We start from the raw sequence: 22,853 nt of genomic DNA, 5'->3' as shown, positions 1-22,853 counted from the left end.
ATATATGTTTCAATGTATCTAGCAATGAGAAAAAAGAGGAATGTATTTTAGTTTTATATTTAAAGCAAACGATAAATACGTCGATTGTTATTGTAACGTTAATTATTCGTAAATATAATATAATTGTGATAATCCGACTTTGTATAAATAACCATTATATTATATCACTCTCATGAGGATAAATAATTATGTACTGATGTGTATATATATTTATATAGGAATATTCATACTTTTGTAATGTTTATGTGATACCTTGATATATACTGTATTTCTGTTAAGATGAGGAGCATATGCTCAAGTCTGAAAATAATAAAATATTTGTTCTGTTCTGTTCTAATAATGAGATAAAGAGGTTAGACAAAATATTTCCCAAACTAAGCAAGCGATACCGTACAGCACAAACAGCATCACGATTGTACCATTTTAACTCATATTTCTGACGCCGGCTTAAGGTTATACTTTAGAACATTAAGATAAGATAATAATAAACCGATGTTTAAAAAAATGTTTTATTAGAAGAAAAACATTTTTGATATTCACCTGTTTCATGTGTTTGCATCCAGATTCATGCTAATTTTCATGAAAATTTTGAAAAATGTTTTAAAAAGGTAAAATACTGTGAAGTGAACAAAGAAAGTAATTTACACATTGCAAACGGCACTTACAATCCACATAAAATTACCAAAAAGAGGTCAAAATATAAATAAATACCTCTTACTGCGTTAGTAACGCAGTAGAATTATAATGATTGATACTGCAAAATCAGTCATAAATCGCAAATAACTTGTAACTACTTAATTCATTAAATATTGAATGTTTTTACTTTTCTTAAGATCTTAATACATTTTTCTAAAGATTGAATTTCTTGAAATATTTCGACTCATCTGGAGGCGTGCAGCTTTAAAGGTTGACATAAATATTTGGCATGCAATGCAACTTAACAGTTAACAGAGGAGCTTATCCTACTAACATGTCATTGCAAAATCACTCTGGCAGGTGCATGTGCATAGAGCTAGTGCATAGTTCGATTACTTAAGACACAATATCAAACTGCCTCTGTTTTAACTTACATCGACTACGAGTCCTGCGGATGAAACTTATAGACCTTGTAGGCACCAAATATATTGGTTTTCTTGTCTTTTTTGCAAACTTTTAGGATACAAGCTTTTAAAGTTAAGTTTACGGTACCTAAATGAATTTGCTTTTGTAATTTTTTAAGCTATAAATGTTATTTTGAACAGTTTTCTTTAAGATAGAAATCGATATTTATGATGTGTCTTTATTTTCAATGAAATAATTTGAGTATTCAAACGTGAAGCATAATCCTAAGAGAGACATTTAATACATATTGAATATTGTATTTTGCGTAAAAGTTTGTAAAGGAGTCATTTGAATATGACATAAAATGAGGGGTTCCTACGAAAAACACTTCCACTAGCTTTTACGTAAGTAACAGAGTTTAGAAATTCAAATAAACTGACAAAATATGCTTGTTGTCACAGTATTTATTAAAGTAAATTATCAGTTTAAATTTCAAGTTGACTTTTATTATAACTATTGTACTGTTTTACTTTAATATTCGGGCAAATATTTGATAACCATGCTATCGGTTCATTATAAGCAAAATTTATTATTGATTGACTTCAGTGTCATAGATAACAATGAAATCAAAATTGATAATTAATTTGTACATGAAAGTACCGTATGTTTTTTGGGCTTTTCTTTTCTTAATCCATGTTTGTACATGTACTGATGTCAAAATAAATCCAACTGCATATCTATTGTTAGTAGTGTTATATGAGCCTACGTCGGATTCTAGATACAATAGACAGAAATCTGGTTGTCTTCTTTAAAAATGTTGGCCAAAACGCAATTAGTAAATCAAGTTAGCCGAATTAGATTCAGAAAGATGACATTTATGTCATTAAGTAATTGAATTTTCATAAATAAGAAACCGGTCTTCTTATGGTTGGAAGTAGTGAATCGGAGGATAAGATTTGGTATGGTATCATAAAACAGAGAAGTCAACAAGCGCAGACTGATTTTTAGATAGACATTATGCTCATTGTTTCGCTGTCTTCAATATTTAAATATTTTAATCTGTTCGTGATTGTTATATCTAACTTTTTTGCTATTTTTTAGTTAATATAATTTTTTGAATTATGCGTTTGAAAAAAAAAATAAATGGTTAATTTTATCGGAAATGTGAAATGGGTGTGCTTATTGTTTTTTGCGAAAATATGATGTCAAGGATTATTAATTAAGGCAGTGATGTGAAAAAAAAACTAAATAAATAATTTCGTCTATGCATTTTTCCATCAGAGAAAAACATCTATACAGATAACAAAAAAGGTCAAGATGATATAACTGTAGTTTCTGCGCAAAAATATCTTCGTCATAGGTTATTTCCTTTAACCTGATTTAGGTAGGCAATTTTACATTAATTTCATTACAAAAATCTTTTAATAAATGGTTTTTCCCATTCGAGAGAATTTAATTGAAATATACAAAAATAGAATGTCATTTCTTTTTCAAAGAGAAGAGAACTTAAGCGGCAGTTAAATGCGCACACTTTCAAAGTTTATTACATGTTAATTAAAATTTAGTCCTGTTTCTATTTATCAATTTCAAATATGTAATGGACGTTCAAAACACAAAGAAATATCTCATTTTGTATATTTATTCATCCGATAAAGTTATGTAATTTATGTTCACAGGGTAAATCTTGCGACGATAAATGTAGTCTAACCAACCATCGGTGTGGCAGTATTCCTAAAACAAATATATAATGGAACTTCATTGAATTGTAACAGAAAGACAAACTATTGCAACGTATCGATACAAATAAAGCATTTGTTTTTAATTTAAGTACTTAAAATGCTTATACCTAAATATAACAAAAATACAATATTTTAAAAAGGAATGGGTATAACTACCTATGTGTTCTTATACTTGCAATATTAGACGCAAAGGAAATAAACATATAAACAGTATACACGCACAGATTGTTTAGTAACTTATTTCTCCTGTTTGATTTAAAGATTTTAGTAAACATTGTGTAGTAACTTTTTATGAATTTATCTGAAATTACTGTCTGTTTGTTTGTTTTTATTTGTTTTTCTTTTTTTGTAGTTGTTTTTTTAAGTAATATACTAATTAACTAATAAAGGAGATCATTTTAGACCATTGAAACCAATAAATAAATAAATATATATATAGGCAATTTTATATTGTAAGTCATACTCACTTTTTCTCACATACGTATTGCTCATCCCAAAAACAATTCTCGTCATTCCAACTATAATCAAAATATTTTATTGCTGCTAAGCATAGTTCTGTGTTGTTTACGTTGTTTGGTTGTTGAGGTGAACTACCCCATTGTGCATACGTTAATGGCTTATTTGTTGGTTCCCATATCCAATTTCCATCATTGTTAAAATTAGCTCCGCCAAGCCAGAAACCACTAATGCCGCCGGTATCTAAAATAGATAAAGTATTGAATTGTTTAAATTATAATTAGTTCATGTAATAATCAATTCCTTACATTGCTCTAGTGTATTCAAGTAAAATATAATTGTATTACGTGAAAGGTTAAGTAAAGATTTATTTTAGTCAAAAACGAGTGAACAAAACTAATTTTTGCAACATATTTCTTTTTAATAATTTCCCTGGCATATGTTATCTTGTTATGTATTAATTGCAAACATTCATGCAGTTTTATCACAAATAATCTAAAACTTAGAGATATTCATCTACTTACGATTAAATGTCAAAGCTTGTTTACGAAACCATGTTTGTTCCTCGGGCGTCTCTATGACAATAAGATCACTGTTATGCCACAGACACATTTGCTGAAATGTATTTTAATAGAATCATGTCTACTGTTATAAACAGTTTTCTAGAAACTACTTTTACGAGTATACTTTTAATATAAAGTGTTAAATCATGACGATTTGATTGTAAAATTATCATGATGTTATTAAATGTTTTTGTTATGGTCTAATTCTATGAAGGAAATGTTTATATCGTACATGAAAACACATTCATAAGCATTGATAATTATACAAATGAAATACAAAGAACATCTCTAAATAAAACAGACTATCCAATATTGTCATTTACAAATAGTAAATTACATATTGTTTTAATCTGAATTTAATTTGACACTTGTTTAGGCTGTATTTGCTCTTGCAAAAATACAAAATAACTTGAAATTGAAAAGGCAAATATTTAGTATTTTTATATTATGAAGTAATATTCTTATTCATACGTAATGTGGCAGTATATAACCTACTGGTTGATATATTCAAAAGCTTACAGCCATTTACACTTGGTCATATAACATGTATGTCTAAAATCTTAAAAACACACTAATATAACGACATGTGCATGCATTACTTTGATTATATTCTTTTAAAACATTTCTCTGTTTAAAGGCAGTTTCAAATAAGTCAATTATGTTGACATAAAAGATTAAAGAAAAATTAGATTTACCCTTGCTTCAGCCCATGTTTGTTTTTCTGTTGTAAATCGGTAGCAATTACCACCAAAATGTCTCCAACCACTTTCACATGCACTATACACTGTAAAAATAATAATAAATAAATATGTCTGAACAATCACATTTCATCTTATCTATTAAAAGCAATTATAGCCTTTAATGTAGATTTATGGAAGAAATTATGCGAGTAATATCTATTAGAGATGGATACGTAGAAAAACACTAGTAGCACACAGAAATAATACAAAAAACCAACAGCTGGTGATATATGCAATTATAGAAACATTAATGAGTGTATGATCTGGAATTTAACCTTTTGTACAAAGCAGAGGAAAAAAATGTGCACAATACAACTTATTTACACATGTGCATGTTGGTCCAAGTACTGGCGTGGTATAATGTTCAACCACATGTTATAAAAAAGGATGTTAACGATCCTCATTTTAATTTACACGTTTCTTTACTCATGTTTTATATGAATGTTTCAACTAACAAAATTGTGATAATTTGATATTAAAATTAACTATTTATGATTACATTTATAAATATATGACTTAAGTGTTTAAAATGACTTACCGGTACCAAGAAGGGCTGAGGCAACGATAAGAGTCTGGATATTCGACATGCTTTTGTTGTGAATATATTTATCATCATTTTTTTTTTATAATCCACTGCTTATTTATACACTTGCCATGCACTGAAATGTGTTCTAAATTTTAACTATCTGCTGCGTTATCTGCTGTATATAGCAACGGCATCATATGCAAACCAAATCTGTCACATTTTATGCTTCAAATGGTTTACGCGGTGGCAGAAATGTAGGTTGTTAGATAGTAACATATATTATATTTGTGATTTTGACACGTCTTTCTATAATAACCATTGCCCTTCCTACACGAAAGAAAACTATACCTGTTAAAGACATAAATGCTAATCAGCACAATTGTTCCGAACTGAAAAAGATAATATAACCTTTTAATAGCACAATGAATTAATAAAATTCCTTGCAAACAGACATTAAAAGAAAGCATATACTGTGCAATTATAAAGTTATGTGAAATCCCACTTAGTAGATAAAGCTAGGAATTCGTAGTTGAAAGCTTCAGTTTGACTAAATATCAGTCTTCGTGTTTTTTGTTATTTTGTTCTGAGTATGTGCCCCAGATCCGCATCGGCAATAAATCTTCGGACTTTTATAGGTTGTCCGGGGTAATAGCACTCTACTCTGCAACATTTATTTGCTTACATAATATGGCATGGTTCATACGTCTTTAAAGCCACTGGCCTCCAGATGGTAAAATAAAAAATTATCGAGTCGTCCGCTATTTTGTAACACCGTTTGTAAGATTGCACTAAGCCGTGGCATGATTATTACGACCACAGTTGTCACAATGCATCTTACCATAGAGTCACTTGCACCGAGTCATGTGCCTGTCCTGGTTTAAATTCCCTTCTGTATATACAAATCGTTTTCATCTTTAATCGCACAATAGCCATTGGAGTATAAAAGCAGAAAACAAGAAAACAACAAAAGAGAAAACGTTAGCTTGTCTTTCATAATGACAATCATGCTTTGTGGGACCATTTTGACCTTATTTTGTGGCAATATTTGCCTGTTATTACCGAATATATAAGATAGAAAATTGTAATGTTACAGTAATAAAGTGAATAATTGTATTCACGAAGAGAATATTGATAATCATTTGAATTTGACAAGAATTATCAATTGCAATGAATGTTATAATACTTAAACTGACGTATTTAAGCATTTTATAAGGCTATTTTGAATTAAACTTTTGATAGTCAAGGTCAATTTTATTTTGTTCGTATCCGCTCAACTCGTCTTCAGCATACCCTTAAAAAGTTAAAACACACAAGATACCACTTTACAACTTTAATTGCATTCAGAATACCTTAAAATTACTCCATACTGTAATCTTTCATAATTGGTAGGTGGATATCTTCAATGGTCCTCTAATTTTTTGTAGAGAGATTTTCTTCTTTTTGAAGGAGTTATGGGTCAGTTGGGTCAAGGTCACCAATGCTAAAATAGTTTTAACACTTTTGCTCACACAGCCTTTATTTATGCATAGTTTGTAGGAAGATATCTTGAATAGTCTTCTTCTTTTGGATTGAGTTAGAGGTCAGTGAGTCAAGTTCAGGGGTGCCAATATAGGTAGATTTCTACATATTTGCTTATACAGCCTTTATCTATAGACTTTTTTCATATTTGGAAGGAACATATCTTGGATGGTCCAGTGTTAGGAGCCACAAGGTCAATGTCACTTGTGCTAACAATAGATTTTTTCATTACATTTTTTACCAACTTTATCATATTTTCAATGAACATACCTTAGCTGGTATTTTAAGTGTGGATGGAGTTTGGGGTCACTTGGATCAATTCTTGCATTTATGTATTTGACAAATTATTGTGCAATGACTTGCCAATTATATTTTTTTTCAATAACAAAACGCAATGACTTTATCAAGCTAAAAAACTGTTTTACATATATTGGAAACTTTTCTGTCCATAACTGAGTGAAAGGATAAACCTTTTTTTCAAATATTGTTACTGACAAGAATCTGAGCCGGGGGCATTTGTGTTTATCAAACATGTTCTTTCTTTATTCTGTTCCATTTTTATATGTGCGGGGATCTAACGATAACGACAAAACACCCACCAACCATTTAATATGCGATCTATGAGTTTAAGAATTCAAAGAAACTGTCAAAACACGGTTGTTTGCACAATACTAGGACAAGGACATATTTTAATAAGTGGCAATGGCAACGCGTTTTTATAAATTATTCTAACACTCCTCGTGATTTTGCACTATAGACAAAGAAAAAAAAACGGTGTTAAACTGCCAATAAACACTGGTTAGGGACTACTTGTATATGCGGCTGTTATGTTTTCTCCCTACAAACCTTTTTAAAGCAACAATAAAAAAACATATTTATCTATATTTCAGTTCTTATAATGTTTTCTTTTCCTACAATACCGAAATAATATATCATATACACTAACGCCACATATTTGATCCATATCAGTTAATAAATATTTTGACAAGACGGCGCCAATCCGTAAGCAGCGTAATGTCGTCATCCTAAGTAAACAACCCATTCATAAACGCAGACGTCAGTTCAAACATGCACGACTGATAAATGGGGCACTGATGTAAACACAATACAATGCATTGCAACACGTAAGTTTTTATTGTTGAAATAAAATAACGTTTTTTCTTATAATTGCTTTTGTTTAATAGTTTCTTTATCTTAGCAACAGTTGGGTGCGAAATCGAACATCGATATACGAAAATAAGCACCGGAAGTTATTTCCGCTTGAAAAAATAACATTAGTGATCTTCCTTATTTTATCTTGTTAGAATCGAAATAACATCGGTCTAAGCGTTGTTTATCGGCTATTCAACACCGGTTTTGTCGTTTTGATACGAAAAAAATTAACTACTCAGGCCTACTGCCTTCGTGGTTAATTCCTACGCATCAAAACTCCAAACCGGCGTTAAATAGCCGATAAACACCGCTAAGACCGATGTTATTTCTTAAATCATACCTGTGAAAAAATGATTAGAAGTGTTCTTCAAAATATTCAACATAGACCACTATACACTTTTTCAGCATCGGAGTCCATTCCGAAAAAGCATTTTTGTATACTGTAAATACACTGTTAGAGAGCCCTTCCTTCCGACGGCTCTACGTATTTCAAACCGACGACATCAAAGGCAAGATTTGATGTATGGATTTAACCAAAAGTAACAAGGAGAGGGGTCAAGGTTATAAGTGGGATGAGGCAATACCTCAATTCTCTGCTCCTCAAAATAAGTTTGAACCGATGATGATCGATGCGCAGGTGCATTATGATCGTGGAGTTATTTTATGCTGCGCCCCCGGGCCATGGGTTCTTTTGTAATTTAATGGTTAACTACAGCAGTGCAAACTTGGTCACGGCAAAATGTTTGAGTGACGCTACCCCTCTCAGGCACAGCAACAGGGGCAACTGTCAGGGGCAACGCTTCTGCTACATCCAGCAACAACTAATCGCTTTTTTCACCTACCTACTTTTTGTTACTGCCTTTATTGTCGGGCTTAAAAAAATTAAGCCACGTTTCATTCCCAGTGACAATTGGTCTCATGCGTCTAGTGTCTCGATCTTTGATCTTTGAACCTAGTCAAAAATGCTGAAGCTTTTTCACTCCGCTCCCATTTCTGGTCAGAGGTTAGCAAATGCGGGATGCAACGGGCTCACAGCATCCTTAACTTTTACTTCAAGATGGAAAACACATGACTCACTACGGCCTGATATTACACTCATCTCCTCCTCGGTATATCTTGCATCTTCATCAACTATGGTTTTGACAGTGCTGATGTCTTTTTCAGATGTAGCAGGCTATGGCCGCCCAGGACGGGATCATATTTAACATTAGTTTCATCTTCCTTAAACATTGACATCCATATGGTAACTGTACGATATTGAAGGAAATTTTCTACATTACCCGTTTTTATTTTTGATGTCCATTTGCTCAATAACCCACAAGTTTTGCAATAACCTCGTTGCTCCTTTCTCAGATCGCAATGCAACTCAGCCACGTTTACAGCCAGTATGCAAAACCACATGTGTTTAAATGACATTGCGAAGAAAGCCTGTTGGTAATAAAATTGATAATGTTTCCAACGGTATATTATACATGTATTTTCACTTGCATGAAATTAAAATGAATTGTTGCCACTAATTGATATATGCCACTCGTGTTAATTGATACGAATTCAATTTTATGCTGATTTTATTATCATTTTATAATGTTTCACTTTAATGTTAAGAAAATATTTGATAACTTGGAATATGATGCCATTTGTTTTGGAAAAGTTGTTCCGGTTAGGTGGTTTCCTGCTTACATTTGTTAGTGCATGATTGAACGGGAAACCAGTCTATGTTTCCGCTGGAATCGTGTCAATCGCAATTTTTCGGCCCTTTTCGTCACTCTTCGGATAAATGATAATAGCCGAGGCAGTTCCGATTGCAATCGTGACAGTTCGGGCGATTCCGTCATACCGCGGAATCAGACGAAGTAATATTACGAAAATCTAAGCTATTCTAGTTACTTCGGTAATCACAGTTTGTTTATATAATTAGGATTTCTATTTTTACTTCAAGCGTAAGTAGAAGGAAGAAAAAAATTATAAACGAAATTGTTCCGTTTCAATTCTTTTTCAAGACGCAAAGTTACTCACGGATTTATAAATCCGTGAGTTACTGTAGTAGTATTCCGTCTCCAAAGGGCGGTCCTGCTTACCAAAAGATCGTGACTGAATCACACAGAATATTAGTGCATGATCGAGTTATTGGCGTCCGCGCCAAAGCGCGGCGCCCTTATGGAATGAAATCAGATTTTGTGAATGGGCGACAGCAACTTCTCGAGCCTTTTAGTCGGTCATAATAAAAGCCGATCATTCCGATCGGTATGAGGGTGCTTGATTATTAATTAAGAATGAATTGTCGCGATATGTTACAATGAATAGCGAACTGGAGAATTTCGCAATGCAAACATTTTCAAATGAAATAACCTTTTCCGTCAATAAATCGCGCTCTTCGGGGTTTTTTATTTATCATTTTGTAGTACACAGTGGGTTATCATGGTATGTTATTGTTGTACATGTATCCTAGAATGATCAGTTGATGACCTAAATATCCAGAAAATCTATTTATAGATATATCTATTTATCACTCCTATCGGTAATTCCCTGATCTCTCCCGGTCACTTTTTGACCGGGATTTACTAGTGACCGGCGAATAGTACCACACGTTTATTGTCCGGTCTCTCACGGTTTTGGAGTAGATGTTTGATATCGTTACAATTCGGAAAAAAAAACAATAGCATGTTTTATTTTATCTATATGAGATAAAAACAATAAATATGTACAATAATTGAGAAAAAGTAACATTTTATGGTATTAATATGACATTATCAACTTTGAAACATTTTATTTAATTTGTTATTCGTGTTTAGTAAAGATGCCGAGGAGTTATTCAAAGTTACAAATTAGATTTTATGAATTATTCAATTGATTGATAGTTTAAAAAATGATAAAGAAAAATACAAATGTACATGGTTTAAGAATAAACAATATTATTTATTGAAAGATTAACCATAATTTACTGACTTTTTTCAGTTAAATTTTGACTTGTCGGTCAATATGACAATTGAATTCTTAAAATTTATTTTACAATTTTAATAAAATAAAAAAGAGTAGTTAACATAAAACTCAGTATTAAAATAGCACATAAAACACAAAAAAGAAAAGAAAACAATATTCATAAAATTTGTATTTTTTTATCAAAATTAATAGATATTACAATTATTGTATAATATACAATTATGCTCAACATGATCAACATGGTTATGTAACCAGTGTCATATTTTTACTAAGTGTGAACAGATACCTTAAGAGGGGGTCTTCGCTTCGCTAATAGCGATAACATACTAAGGGACAATTACAAAAGTGTGATAAGTGTTGATCATGCGTTACACATATGGATTATAAATGATTGTATACATGTATATCCGTTGCTATTAATAACCACGACCATAAAGAAATAACAAGTAATATTGTAATTTCTAGCATGCCAATCAAAGTTCATAATGAACAATGTCTTTCGTCCGCTCATTCATAAGTGATATACAATTCTGGTAGTTTATAAGAATATCTTGTCATCATATATTCACTTGCTGCATTTCTTGCTTGGACGCCCTTTGATGCTTTGCATCAATGCTTTTCTTGTTAGATCTTTAAACGCAATTCTAACGTAAAGGTGAGGTAATCTAAAAATAGCCCATGCATATCATTAACCTTACCACGTGCTGATCTACAGATAGCGTATCCTGTGTTATCGGTTTATCTGTGATCATGGATATTTTAGGTGTAACATAGTTGATACATGCTTATTAATTGGTACCACGTAACGAAGTCTTTTACTAGTGCATTTACTTGTCTATAAAGCTGCTATATAAATGAAATTAGCAACTGCCAAAACGCCAAAATGACTCTCTCTGCGAAATGAAATGTGCACACTTGTTTCCCTTCAGTATGATAGATAGATCTCCACGTGGGAGAGCCAATGTTAGTATTTTTTCGATTGATTATTGTCTTTATTAGTTTTTATACAATAGAGAATAGATTTCAAATCGTTTTTGACAAAAAATATTCGCTTTTACAAAAAAAGTTGTTACTGTCATCGTCAGCGTGTGCCTGTTCAGTTAAAATCAGTGGACTTCTGGTCCTTCTTTTGTCCACATTTGCATGGATAACACTGATGCTCAAACAAATGGGCACAGGTGCTCGTCCAGTCTTGGGCTTACCCTACCTATCCCTTTAAAAATACAACTTTTTTGCGAGAAAAAAAAAACAAACAAATAACAACTAAATAAAACCTTTATGATATACAAGTATCGTAATTCAAAAAATTGTGATAATAAATTGAAACAAAAAAAATTTTTTAAAGGGATGGGATGATGGCACAACTGAGCAAGCCTTTCCTTTTAAAAGGAAACGTTATTCTTAAACTATGTTTGTATATATACATATACTGATATCAAAATAGCTCTGCCTATATATCGTAAGTAGTTTTATATGGGCTAACGTCGGATTCATACATACAATACATTGAAATATTATTCTCTCTCTTTTTTAAAAATGTTGACCAAAGACACAATAGCGTTGTTAGTAAGTCAAGTTAGCTATATATATTCAGAACTATGACATTTATTTCATTAGATAATTGAATTTCACAAAAAGGAACCACTTTTACAAATAGTTATTCCCCTTTGAGAGAATTTAAAAAAGCGCTATCATGGGCAATTCGTGGTTATTTCACTCTCTATACAACATATATTTGCTTACATGATTTTATTAGATATATGTTTTGTCTTTGTTAAAGCTGTAGATTTTGTGTTTTAAATACAGAAACTTGTGACAAACTACCAACGTACTTTAGACAAATGTAAATATTTCCATTATTAAAAAATGCAACTGTTTTTATTTTGTAAATTTTTATGTGTGTTTCAAACTGATTTTTTTTTACAAATCAATCATAAGACGGCGAAATACATGTATGTTGTCCTTAGCATTCAAATAAATTTTCATGCTTTGTCAATTTCCTTTGAAGACTGAATTGTTTTGTGTAATTATTTTAACATATTAACTCCTTTGATGCTCATATAAAATTACTTTTTTATTTCCTTATTTCGTAATGACTACGTTGAGCGTAAAAATCGCCAAAACGCACAGATACTATGTTGAGACTATCATGCTATAGTCTGACCTTTTAACTTTGTTATTCTGTTTCTGATTCGTGATGAAATGGTAACATTCTATGTGCCCTTCTTTAATGACAATTCTGTATCACTTTAACATTTTGAACATTTGACTGAATATCGATATTATTTAAAGGTAAAGTGCATTTTGTCTTGGATTCTATGTATTGGAAAAAGGCCATAAACATCAGTTGCAGTTTTCCAAATAATGGACGCATAGATATGTTCTTTTAACTTTAAAAACCTTTGTTCAATGAGAGAAAGTAAAGCAAGAGAGAATAAAATGATCCACAGGAATTTGATAGGTTTGACAAGAAGAATAAGTTCGCAATCGGACAAGATAACTAACTCTTTGACAATAACCATATTGTGCTATTAAATATTTAGCGCTCTTTTTTTGAACAAGCATGAGCATGTTATTGCTACAGCTTCACTCAACAAACTGAAATGATGATTATTATTTTCATTTATAACGAATGGGGTTTTCCATTTGAATAATAATGACATCAATAATTATGTATTTAATCTTACGTTCATATTTTACCAGTATTTCTATGAAACACTTTTAAGATCCTGACACAAATTTACAAACAAACTGTACTATTATATGTAAGCAACGAGATTAATGATCTTTAGAAATATTAGGCTCCTGTTAGTTATTCAAGCTTTACTCCAGGAAAAAACCCTGCATCTCCGCCTGGGAATTCTTGTATATAACATTAATAATTATGACAAAAAAACAGCAATTTACATTCAATTTGGAAAAATATAACAATTCTGTTTAATAAGATATAAATGACTATCGGATATCAACCAGAAGATGTATACTCATGCCCGTGGTAGGAACAAAATTGTTTTATGATTAATGTCCAATATTGAACCAGGATAAAGTACTGGATCAAACCTCGAAAGATTTCTCCGATTTACCTGATGTTTTTTTTTAAGTCGGAATGTTCTTTTGAAAGGTATATAAAAACAGACCCTAATTGGGTATTGATAATCTGTGTACAATGAATAAACAAAGGACTTAAGGGTTTAAAAACGATTAAAGATCGGAAATCTGTCAATAAACGTCTTTTTTATTTATCTTACTCGAGCGGAGGACGATTATTAAATCGTGTGCTGCATCCGACAAATCGATTGGGTGTGCATCAAACTTCAAGCATTTCTTCTGTTTATTTCTGATAATTCTAAAATAACCTTTTCATCTAGTCAACACTATCAGAATTCGAGATATTTACAGCATTGAAGAACGTTAAGAAAAAATATTGTAGCTAGTATTTATTCAAATTTAACTATATACATACAATATAAAAGCATTTTTTAAAGATATATCATGATATTTCTAACCAACTATTGTCGTACCAGTGTCCCTGAAATAAAACAATCATATTTTTCAATTTGAACACTAGAAACAATTGTCAATATGTGTTTATTCTTTACATCTGAAAGGTATTAACATAGCAAAGAATAAGCTTTAAATGGTTTTGAACTGTTTGGGTTTATTCCTCAATGTATTTTTACATGAAAAATACTAAAAACAATTAGATGATTGAAAAGACTTTATCATCGAGATTTCCTGTCTTACTTAAAACTTATTTTACTTACGCAATTCATAAAGTTATCTGAGTTTGTTATCTTTAGAGTTGGCTATATAAGAAACTTTATACTGTAAGTTATACTCACTTTTTCTCACATACGTATTGCAGCACATCCCAATTACAATACTCGTCACTCCAACTATAATCAAAATATTTCATTGAAGCTAAACAGAGCTCTCTGTTTTCTCTGTTGTTTGGTTGTTGAGGTGGAGAACCCCATGGTGCGTATGTCAATGGCTTATTTGTTGGTTCCCATATCCAATTTCCATCATTGTTGAAGTTGGCACCACCTATCCAGAAACCCGTGTCACCGTCTGTGTCTAAATACAGACAAAATATGGATTTTTATGACTTGAAAAACAAACTAAAATATGTTAAAATTATATAATTTACTTTATATACCCTGAAGTTTCCTTCTAGATAGTGTACAAGTTTTCAAAAGGAATTTTGATCATTAAAGAATGTGTTCTCTTTTAGTTTCTCTTTAAGTGTATTATTTTAATGAATATTAGATGGTCAGAATCATTAATCATTACACGTTTAAAGGGAGACACAGGCAAAATGGTCATTCCTTAGTTTTGAACTTTTTCATTCCTAATTTTGTAAATGCCCTAAAAATGAATATATTAGACAGTCAAAGGAACAAAACTTTTCTCAATATAAAGAATAAAATGGTGGTTTCCTAACCTGACCCGCGTGGGTCAGGTTAGAGCGCTAGGTTTTCACAAAAGTTGTCACAGTGAACTCTGGAAACGTTAAAGAACATGTCAAATGAGTGATATTGACTTGTTTTAATCATACAAGATCCACAGTATCTGTTAATGTACCTTCAAGGATTTGTTCAAGTCACCTGACTTGTTTTAAAACTATTCGGTGATTCTATTGGCGTCTAAATTTTGTTCAACATATATAGATATATCTATGTTTCAAATCCAAAATATATAGAATTTAAAGGGAAATTCATCCTGAAACATTTGGAAATGTCATTTTAGCGCAAGTTGAGTACAAAAGATCATTTTAATATTTTTGTCATTATTTTGCCTGAATATCGATTAGCTTACTTGAACTTAAGATTCATTTCGAAGATTAACAACTTACGATTAAATGTTAATGCTTCTTTACGAAACCATGTTTGTTCCTCGGCTGTTTCTATGACAACAAGATCACTTTTATGCCACAAACACATTTGCTAAAATACAAAACAATATACTGATGCATAGTTTTATGAACAGTGTGTCTTGAATCTACAATCTATATTATGAAAATTTGACAGAATATGGTTTGACACAAAATATGAACCTTTAATCCATGACGTTATGATTAAGTTGTTGTTTGTTTGTGTTTTTTTTTGTTTTTGTTTTTTTTGTTTTTTGTTTTTTTTTCAGTATAATTATCAAAAACGTACAGCGATCAACATTGCCTTCACAATCACGTCATTTATAGATATGTGATTAACTGTTGCTAAAGATGTTGTTATAGAAATTTGAGTTTGTTTTCGATTATGACTGGCTTAATAAAATAATGCTACTACGTATACTATTTAAAAGCGTCACATAGATTGTGATTATTTATAGAATTTAAACCTTAAATCAAGTAAATCTACCTGGAAGGAAAACACCTTAAATCAATGGAAGGAAAACACCTTAAATTTGCTCAACGTGTAATCCTCGCCAGCGCATGATATTCTTTGTTTCTAACAGGATACAACAATGTGTCAAAATGGTTTATATATTATAACAGTTATTTTCCTATCATTATTTGTTTTACTTTTACTAAACAATTTCTTAGTATTTGACAAAAGATGAAATCGTATTTTACCCTTGATTCAGGCCATGTTTGCTTTTCTGTCGTAAATCTGTAACAATTACCACCATGACTTCGCCAGCCACTTTCACATGCACTATACGCTGTGGATGAAAATTGTATAATCTTATACACACACTCTCAAACTGCCACTATATAATTTATTTCTTTATTCGTTGATAATTTACAATTATAATTAACCTTTCAAGCGAAAATTCATGCAATGACTAACAAAACATAAATATATAAAGAAACTTACCCGTAGCCAGAAGAGCTGCGACAAAGACAATCAAGTTCTGTAGTTTCAACATGTTGAAGTTATAATAACGTTTCATGTTCATCTAACAGTGTATTTATACAGATAGCATGTACTGAACTGTGTTCTGAATTATAGCTGTTGATAAGTTACCTTCTATAAATAGGGAATAGACAAAACAAATGTACTTCGTGTGTCAGATAACCTTGAAGAAGATAAATTAAAAGTACCATTACGCACACTGTAATTCATTTAAAATGTCTTAAATCAGCAAAATAAAGATAGTTGGTTGTTTAAGTTCAATAATGTTAAGGTCGTAGACACTTTGAAATTATACCCAAGATACCCGAATAAGTGGCATGCTCTTGCATATGTCGTATACCGTACGTTGTAAAGCTTATCCGTTTATGATATGCGGCATCCTAGTTATGCCTTTCCTGAATTCAAATTATGTATTGATTTTCGATTACCGATTCAATATCGTTTTCAATAATAGGAAATATTGTAGGAAATATGGGAAAATTTTCGCATATTTCATATTCAAGTTACAAATGTATGTGACTGTTGTTTACTGATAGATAACAACTAAACCTGTTCTATCTCCTTTTTTTATTTATATGTACCAAATTTATCATTACTGTTAAACATAAATATTTTCTTGTATGTAACTCACGTTGAAATTTATATTTGTTCATATGGATAAAATCTTCAATTTTCCGTAAAGAATTAAAAACGCTAATTTGAATTTGCCGTAGATTTCGGCCTTTCGGCCTATTTCAGCAATATTTATTAGTTTGAATTTGCCGTAGCCTTTATCAGCAGATTTTAATACAAAATTAGTAAAGTCGTGCTTTCGAGTTTGAAAATGAAATAATGTGTGTTATTCATTTTATTCACTAAGAACATATTTTTTGCTTCATAATAAAATGAATACATGTATTTGCTAAAAAAGAATTAAGTTTAAAAGATTATATATAACTGCATTCTACGCTTTCTTTAATCATTCATATTTCAATTTAGATCATTTGCTTCGTTCGAATTCAATTTGCTGTCTGATTTACATGTAAATTTCTCAGTTGGTTTGGTGCCGAATCTTATTCGATTTACAACGGATTCGACAAGGGTTTCTTACAAGCTTATTCTGTTGGCTTATTCAAATCAACAAAAAATCGGAAGAGGACAAATGGCCTTAAATATTCCTTTCTTTATACTTCCGGGGAATGTCGTCCTTCTTGGTGATCTTTGTTTTTGTATGTCCTAATCGCTTTATTTAAATTAATGTCGCCCGCACTTCGATACAATAACTACTATGTTGATTCTTTACATTCATCATTTGGCAAAGACATGTGATTATTTTGCACCTTTTTTCTGAAAATGACATTACGTTTTGAAGAAGACCATGCCAGATATCTTCCTACCAAATATGAAAGACATCAATTCTGTTTATAAATAAAAGTTATATTGGAAAAAGTTTTTAAAAATCTATTTTTAGCACCAATGACCTTGATCCAACTGACCCCTAACTCAGCCCAAGGACAGAAGACCATGCAACTTATCATTTTAAATATGGAAAACATCAGGGAAAGAATAAATTTTGTATAAGCAAATGTGTAGAAATCTACTAGTGACACACTTGACCTTGACAAAAGTGTAAAAGTCTATTTTTAGCACAGGTGACCTTGATTCGACTGACCCCTTACTCCATCTAAAGAAAGAAGATTCCTCAATTTTATGTACCTACCAAATATGAAAGATATCAGTCAATAGAATAAGGTTACGCCTGTAAAAATGTAAAGAACTATTTTTTAACATTTGTGACCTTGGACCAAATGACCCTGATTGAACCCAAAGGAACGGGACCTCCCTTGGTAAATCCGTTTAAAACACAAAAGACATCAATTTGAAATAAAGGCTGTATGAACATTGTTGTCTTAATTTTTGCTTTTTACAATAACCTTGACCTTAACCCCCGTGACACCTCACTTCACAAAAAGTTAGAGTACCATAAAAGGTATCAATCTACCAAATACAGAAGATTGCATTAACTAAATGAAGATATTAAGAGAAATTTATGATAAATCAAACTTGCCGGAATAGGTTAACCATGTGAAGCCTTATTTTCAATGTGATAAAAAAGGGGAATAAATGGGGAAAATGAATGACACAGTATATATTGGCAATATCATGTGCATTGTATTGATCAGTAAGTGTGAAAAGTAGAATATAAGTTAACATCCGTCACCCTAACACCACAGAAAACACTTTATACATGTATAATTAAACTGAATGTTTCCTTTGGGAATAATATACCAATTCGTGAAATGAGATATTGATGCTTAAGAAATATATAATCACTCAGCATCTTTAGGCACATATCCAAATAAAAAGTTAATGAGAAGTATTTTACATCCTTACATGCCTGAAGATTTTGGGGAAAATGTAGAAACATGTGTTCAAAATAATCAACTTGAATATAAAATCAATTCATTAAGTGCATTTTGTGGTACAATACTTTAAGTTATCTTAAAATAACCTGTATTCTTGTAGATCGTTTTGAACACGTAATGTTACATATTTGAGTGTCTAACTTTTCAATCTGCTATAAACGATAGATAACAGTGTAGATGTACAAAATTCAGAACAATTTTCAGTTCAAACTAATTGTATAAAAAGGCAATGAGCATTGTAAGGAACATCATAATTTCAACATGTGGAAAATACTGTCGATAATCGTTGTCTCAGCTCTTCTAGCTACCGGTAAGTTATTTTTTTTCTAAACAAGGTCACTTATATTACATATTCTAGGAGTTTATCAGACTAGCAAAGAATCCGAAATTTAAAGGTGAAAGTTACGATTAAAATATGACAAGTAAGAAGGATTAACGCGGTAAAGAAAACTGTTAATTGTCATAAATAATAGGTATTATACTTTCATATCCGTAATACACTCTATGATCTCCATGAAAAATAGGTAGGCTTCTGTAGTTGCAAATAAATAAATAAATAAATAAATAAAAGTAAATTAAAAAAGAAAATAATAATAATAATAAAGATAAATAAATAAATTGGCTTCCATTTTTTAAGTAATTATTTTCAGTAACTTAGATAAATGTGTTCGGTTCATCTATATCGGTGCCAATAATCAACTTGTAGGTCATTTTACAGTTTACTTTGAAATTTCGTTAAGCGTGTATATTAATCAGATGTTATTGTTTCAAATTAATTTTATTTCTACAGTGTATAGTGCATGTGAAAGTAACTGGCGAAGTCATGGTGGTAATTGTTACAGATTTACGACAGAAAAGCAAACATGGGTTGCATCAAGAGTAAATATCAGTTTTATTTTGTTTTTAATAGGAAAAATGTTTGTAATATTAATATAAAATGTTTATGAGAATAGAGAAGTCAACTCCATTAAAAACTTGTAACTGTATGACTTTTTATAACAACAACAACAAAAAAACACTGTTTCGATTAAAATAGACTACATGTAAATATATACGATTAGGCATTAGTATATTGTTTTTCATTTTAGCAAATGTGTCAATGGCATAAAAGCGATCTTGTTGTCATAGAAACGGCCGAGGAACAAACATGGTTTCGTAAACAAGCATTAACATTTAATCGTTAGTAAATTAATGTTTAATTGAACCTTAGATTTAATAAATGATCAAAGAAATGATCCAATAAATGATCCAAAAAAAGGATCCAATAAATGAAAAAGTATATTACTTATAACCATTTATAATTGAGTCAATAGGGCCATCTTTCTTTCTCAAATTCATATGTATTCAAGGACTCATAATTGCAAAATATAACCTTTTATTCCAATTCTGAAATTTTAAAATTCTTCTTAGCAAAAAATTAAATATTCTTTTAAACATATTCTTTTTTTATATAAACATCAATGAAATAATATACCTTTTTAAAGATAAAAGTAACATAAAAACCTTTTCACAGGAAATGAAACTTTCATCTTAAATGTCATAGTTTCTTGTTATTCAAGTTTGAAAAAGTTGGACAGAATATTTTTTATATACTATGATAACATAAATTTTACTATTGATTTTATTGAAAGTGATAAAACATCCATATTGTGTCTGTATTTAGACACAGACGGTGACATGGGTTTCTGGATAGGTGGTGCCAACTTCAACAATGATGGTAATTGGATATGGGAACCAACAAATAATCCATTGACATACGCACCATGGGGTTCTCCACCTCAACAACCAAACAACAGAAACAACAGTGAGCTTTGTTTAGCTTCAATGAAATATTTTGATTATAGCTGGAGTGACGAGTATTGTGATTGGGATGTGCTGCAATACGTATGTGAGAAAAAGTGAGTATGACGTACTTAATTAATGAGTTAATTCTTAGCACAAACTGGGAAGAAAATGCAGATAATTAGACCTGAAACAATGCCTTAAATTTATTGCTCTCGTTAAATTCATAAATTAACAAAAAATATAAATACATTTATAACTTAATTATCAAGCATTAACAAAAAATGATCTAACCTATAATGTACTCTTTAATTAGAGGGGGCATTGGGGTAGGGATGGGGTAGGTTTAGGTATGACATTGGTGAATGAACCAATACCATCTAGAAGTATCATGTATTATTTTATTAGTCCCCTACCGGTTTAACCGGAGGGGACTTTAGGTTTACCCTCCGTCTGTCTGTCTGTCTGTCTGTCAGTCTGTCCGTCCGTCAGTCCGTCCGTCCACAAAACTGGATCCCGCGATAACGCAAAAAGTACTGAAAATATTTTTATGAAACTTGATATATGGATAGATAGCAGTATGGAGATTATGCACGTCTTTTTGTTTCTTCCTATGTTGAAAATTCTGGTTGCTATGGCAACAAATAGTCTGAAAATATGGCAAATTTAACACATAAACTGGATCCAGTGATAACTCAAAAAGTACTGAAAATATTTTTATGAAACTTGAAATATGGGTAGATGGCAGTCTGGAGATTATGCACATCGTTTTCTTTTCTTCCTATGTTGAAAATTCTGGTTGCTATGGCAACAAATAGCCTGAATTTCAAAATTTCTGATTTAAATTTTTCAGCTTTTTCACTATATGTTCTTTATTTCTTAAGGTGTTTACTTCAAACTTTAAATATAAGTTTCTGGTCATCAACCACATCATATGTGACAAGGTTTATAACTCTAGCACAAAAAATATCAGTATTACCTCCCTTGAACTTAGATTTTTTGGGGGAAAAAATGTTGTCTTTTTTAAATAACTTCTTTATTTTCTAATGTATCTACTTCAAACTTCATATATATGTTTCTTATTATCACTCGACATTTTTGAGAAGGTTAAATACTCTAGCAAGACTATTTCCAGAATTATGTCCCCCTTGAACTTAGATTTTTTTCGAGAAACTGGTATTTTCACTTCAACTTCTTCATTCCTTATAGGATTTACTTTAAAATCCCACATCGTAATAATATGACAAGGTTGTATAAACATAATTTCCTTACTAAGCATGGAAACTTAACACATTACTGTGATATAGACAAACTTATTTTATTATGTTTTGTGGTTGATATTTTCAAATATAGACTTCATCCTCAAATTCATTATAAATGGCAATACACAGGAGTGTATGACAATTAAAGAACTTTTTGAGGGACCGGTAGGGGACTACTGTATTGCCCGCAATACTATCAAATGCTTGTATTGTATTAATACTTTCATTCTTGTATTTTAGTTGCTAACTTTTATTATTGTATTTAGTTGTTATCAACGGTTATTTTATTTGTTTCAGAGAGTCTGTCACACCAATAGTTGGTTAGAGAGCAACATATTCTTCTAGAGTGAATCTGGTATATTCTGTATATGGATAAATATGATCTATTACTGTGATCTATGTGAAATCCGCAAAGTTTGTCTTTGAATTCATGTATATTTCAAAATATGTATAGAAATAAATTTCACTTTTTTTACATAAGCTGTTAATATTTTAATGTGTGTACTTACCTGTCATAACTGTACGTGATAACTCACGTATTTACTGGAAAAGTCGAGGGACCATCACTTAATTATAAAGAAAAAAATCACCCCTACGAAGTTTTCAGTATTTATATAAATGCCGCTTTGTCACATTCCAAAACGGGAAAAAACTTTTAATATACTTATATATCTTCCTAAGAACATTTATAGCTACCTACCAACCTAATCAAGCTAAAGGGAAACATCCATTAACAAAGACCTATCGACACACCCACTAGTATATACCATAAATTATTTTCAAACGATAAAACTAACTTAACAAACATCCCTGTTTCTTCGAGAGAAAAACCCTTAACGCACTTAAATGTTTCTTGTCCATCTTCAAGGGA

The 22,853-nt window shown here is 31.0% G+C and overlaps 3 protein-coding genes across 5 annotated transcripts in view; 1 reads left to right on the top strand and 2 right to left on the bottom strand.

Annotated features, from left to right (window-relative positions):
* LOC132747085 (perlucin-like protein) overlaps window positions 1-16,634 on the bottom strand; it is a 28,534-nt gene extending 11,900 nt beyond the window's left edge. Inside the window, exons 1-5 of one of the 3 annotated variants that reach the window (XM_060736392.1) lie at window positions 16,495-16,634; window positions 16,251-16,339; window positions 15,531-15,621; window positions 14,518-14,752; window positions 14,087-14,204 (exon numbers count right to left, since the gene is read on the bottom strand). In XM_060736392.1, the coding sequence (XP_060592375.1) occupies window positions 14,177-14,204; window positions 14,518-14,752; window positions 15,531-15,621; window positions 16,251-16,339; window positions 16,495-16,576 (525 nt within the window). In that variant the 5' untranslated portion in view covers window positions 16,577-16,634 and the 3' untranslated portion in view covers window positions 14,087-14,176. Of the gene's footprint in view, window positions 1-14,086; window positions 14,205-14,517; window positions 14,753-15,530; window positions 15,622-16,250; window positions 16,340-16,494 lie in introns of those variants that run through there. The other 2 variants (XM_060736393.1, XM_060736394.1) reach the window with 2 other exon arrangements.
* On the bottom strand, window positions 2,665-5,215 carry LOC132747082 (perlucin-like). Its single transcript, XM_060736390.1, has 5 exons — window positions 5,078-5,215; window positions 4,495-4,583; window positions 3,761-3,851; window positions 3,248-3,479; window positions 2,665-2,772 (listed from the first exon to the last, which is right to left on the bottom strand). Exons 1-5 carry the CDS (start codon window positions 5,124-5,126, stop codon window positions 2,745-2,747), a joined length of 489 nt encoding a protein of 162 aa, XP_060592373.1. The 5' UTR covers window positions 5,127-5,215; the 3' UTR covers window positions 2,665-2,744.
* A 2,457-nt stretch (window positions 16,635-19,091) lies between the features above and the next one.
* LOC132747083 (perlucin-like protein) lies at window positions 19,092-22,462 on the top strand. The gene is made up of 5 exons (XM_060736391.1): window positions 19,092-19,248; window positions 19,729-19,817; window positions 20,027-20,117; window positions 20,602-20,836; window positions 22,280-22,462. The coding sequence occupies exons 1-5, from the start codon at window positions 19,200-19,202 to the stop codon at window positions 22,305-22,307; spliced, it is 492 nt and encodes a 163-aa protein (XP_060592374.1). The 5' UTR covers window positions 19,092-19,199; the 3' UTR covers window positions 22,308-22,462.
* The last annotated feature ends 391 nt before the right edge of the window (window positions 22,463-22,853 follow it).

Source organism: Ruditapes philippinarum, unplaced genomic scaffold, assembly GCF_026571515.1.
Source record: "Ruditapes philippinarum isolate M1 unplaced genomic scaffold, ASM2657151v2 ctg6670_1_1_1_1, whole genome shotgun sequence".
NCBI lineage: Eukaryota > Metazoa > Mollusca > Bivalvia > Venerida > Veneridae > Ruditapes > Ruditapes philippinarum.
This window is presented reverse-complemented; position numbering and strand designations above follow the sequence as displayed.

Bases quoted from the DNA above. Each gene is read 5' to 3' on its own strand.
- LOC132747082 (XM_060736390.1), bottom strand. From the start codon at position 5,126: ATGTCGAATATCCAGACTCTTATCGTTGCCTCAGCCCTTCTTGGTACC. The intron at 4,584-5,077 runs GTAAGTCATTTT...TTATTTTTACAG, and splicing joins CTCAGCCCTTCTTGGTACCG to TGTATAGTGCATGTGAAAGT. The intron at 3,480-3,760 runs GTAAGTAGATGA...TATCTATTTTAG, and splicing joins ACAAGCTTTGACATTTAATC to ATACCGGCGGCATTAGTGGT.
- LOC132747083 (XM_060736391.1), top strand. From the start codon at position 19,200: ATGTGGAAAATACTGTCGATAATCGTTGTCTCAGCTCTTCTAGCTACC. The intron at 19,249-19,728 runs GTAAGTTATTTT...TTATTTCTACAG, and splicing joins CTCAGCTCTTCTAGCTACCG to TGTATAGTGCATGTGAAAGT. The intron at 20,837-22,279 runs GTGAGTATGACG...TATTTGTTTCAG, and splicing joins CAATACGTATGTGAGAAAAA to AGAGTCTGTCACACCAATAG.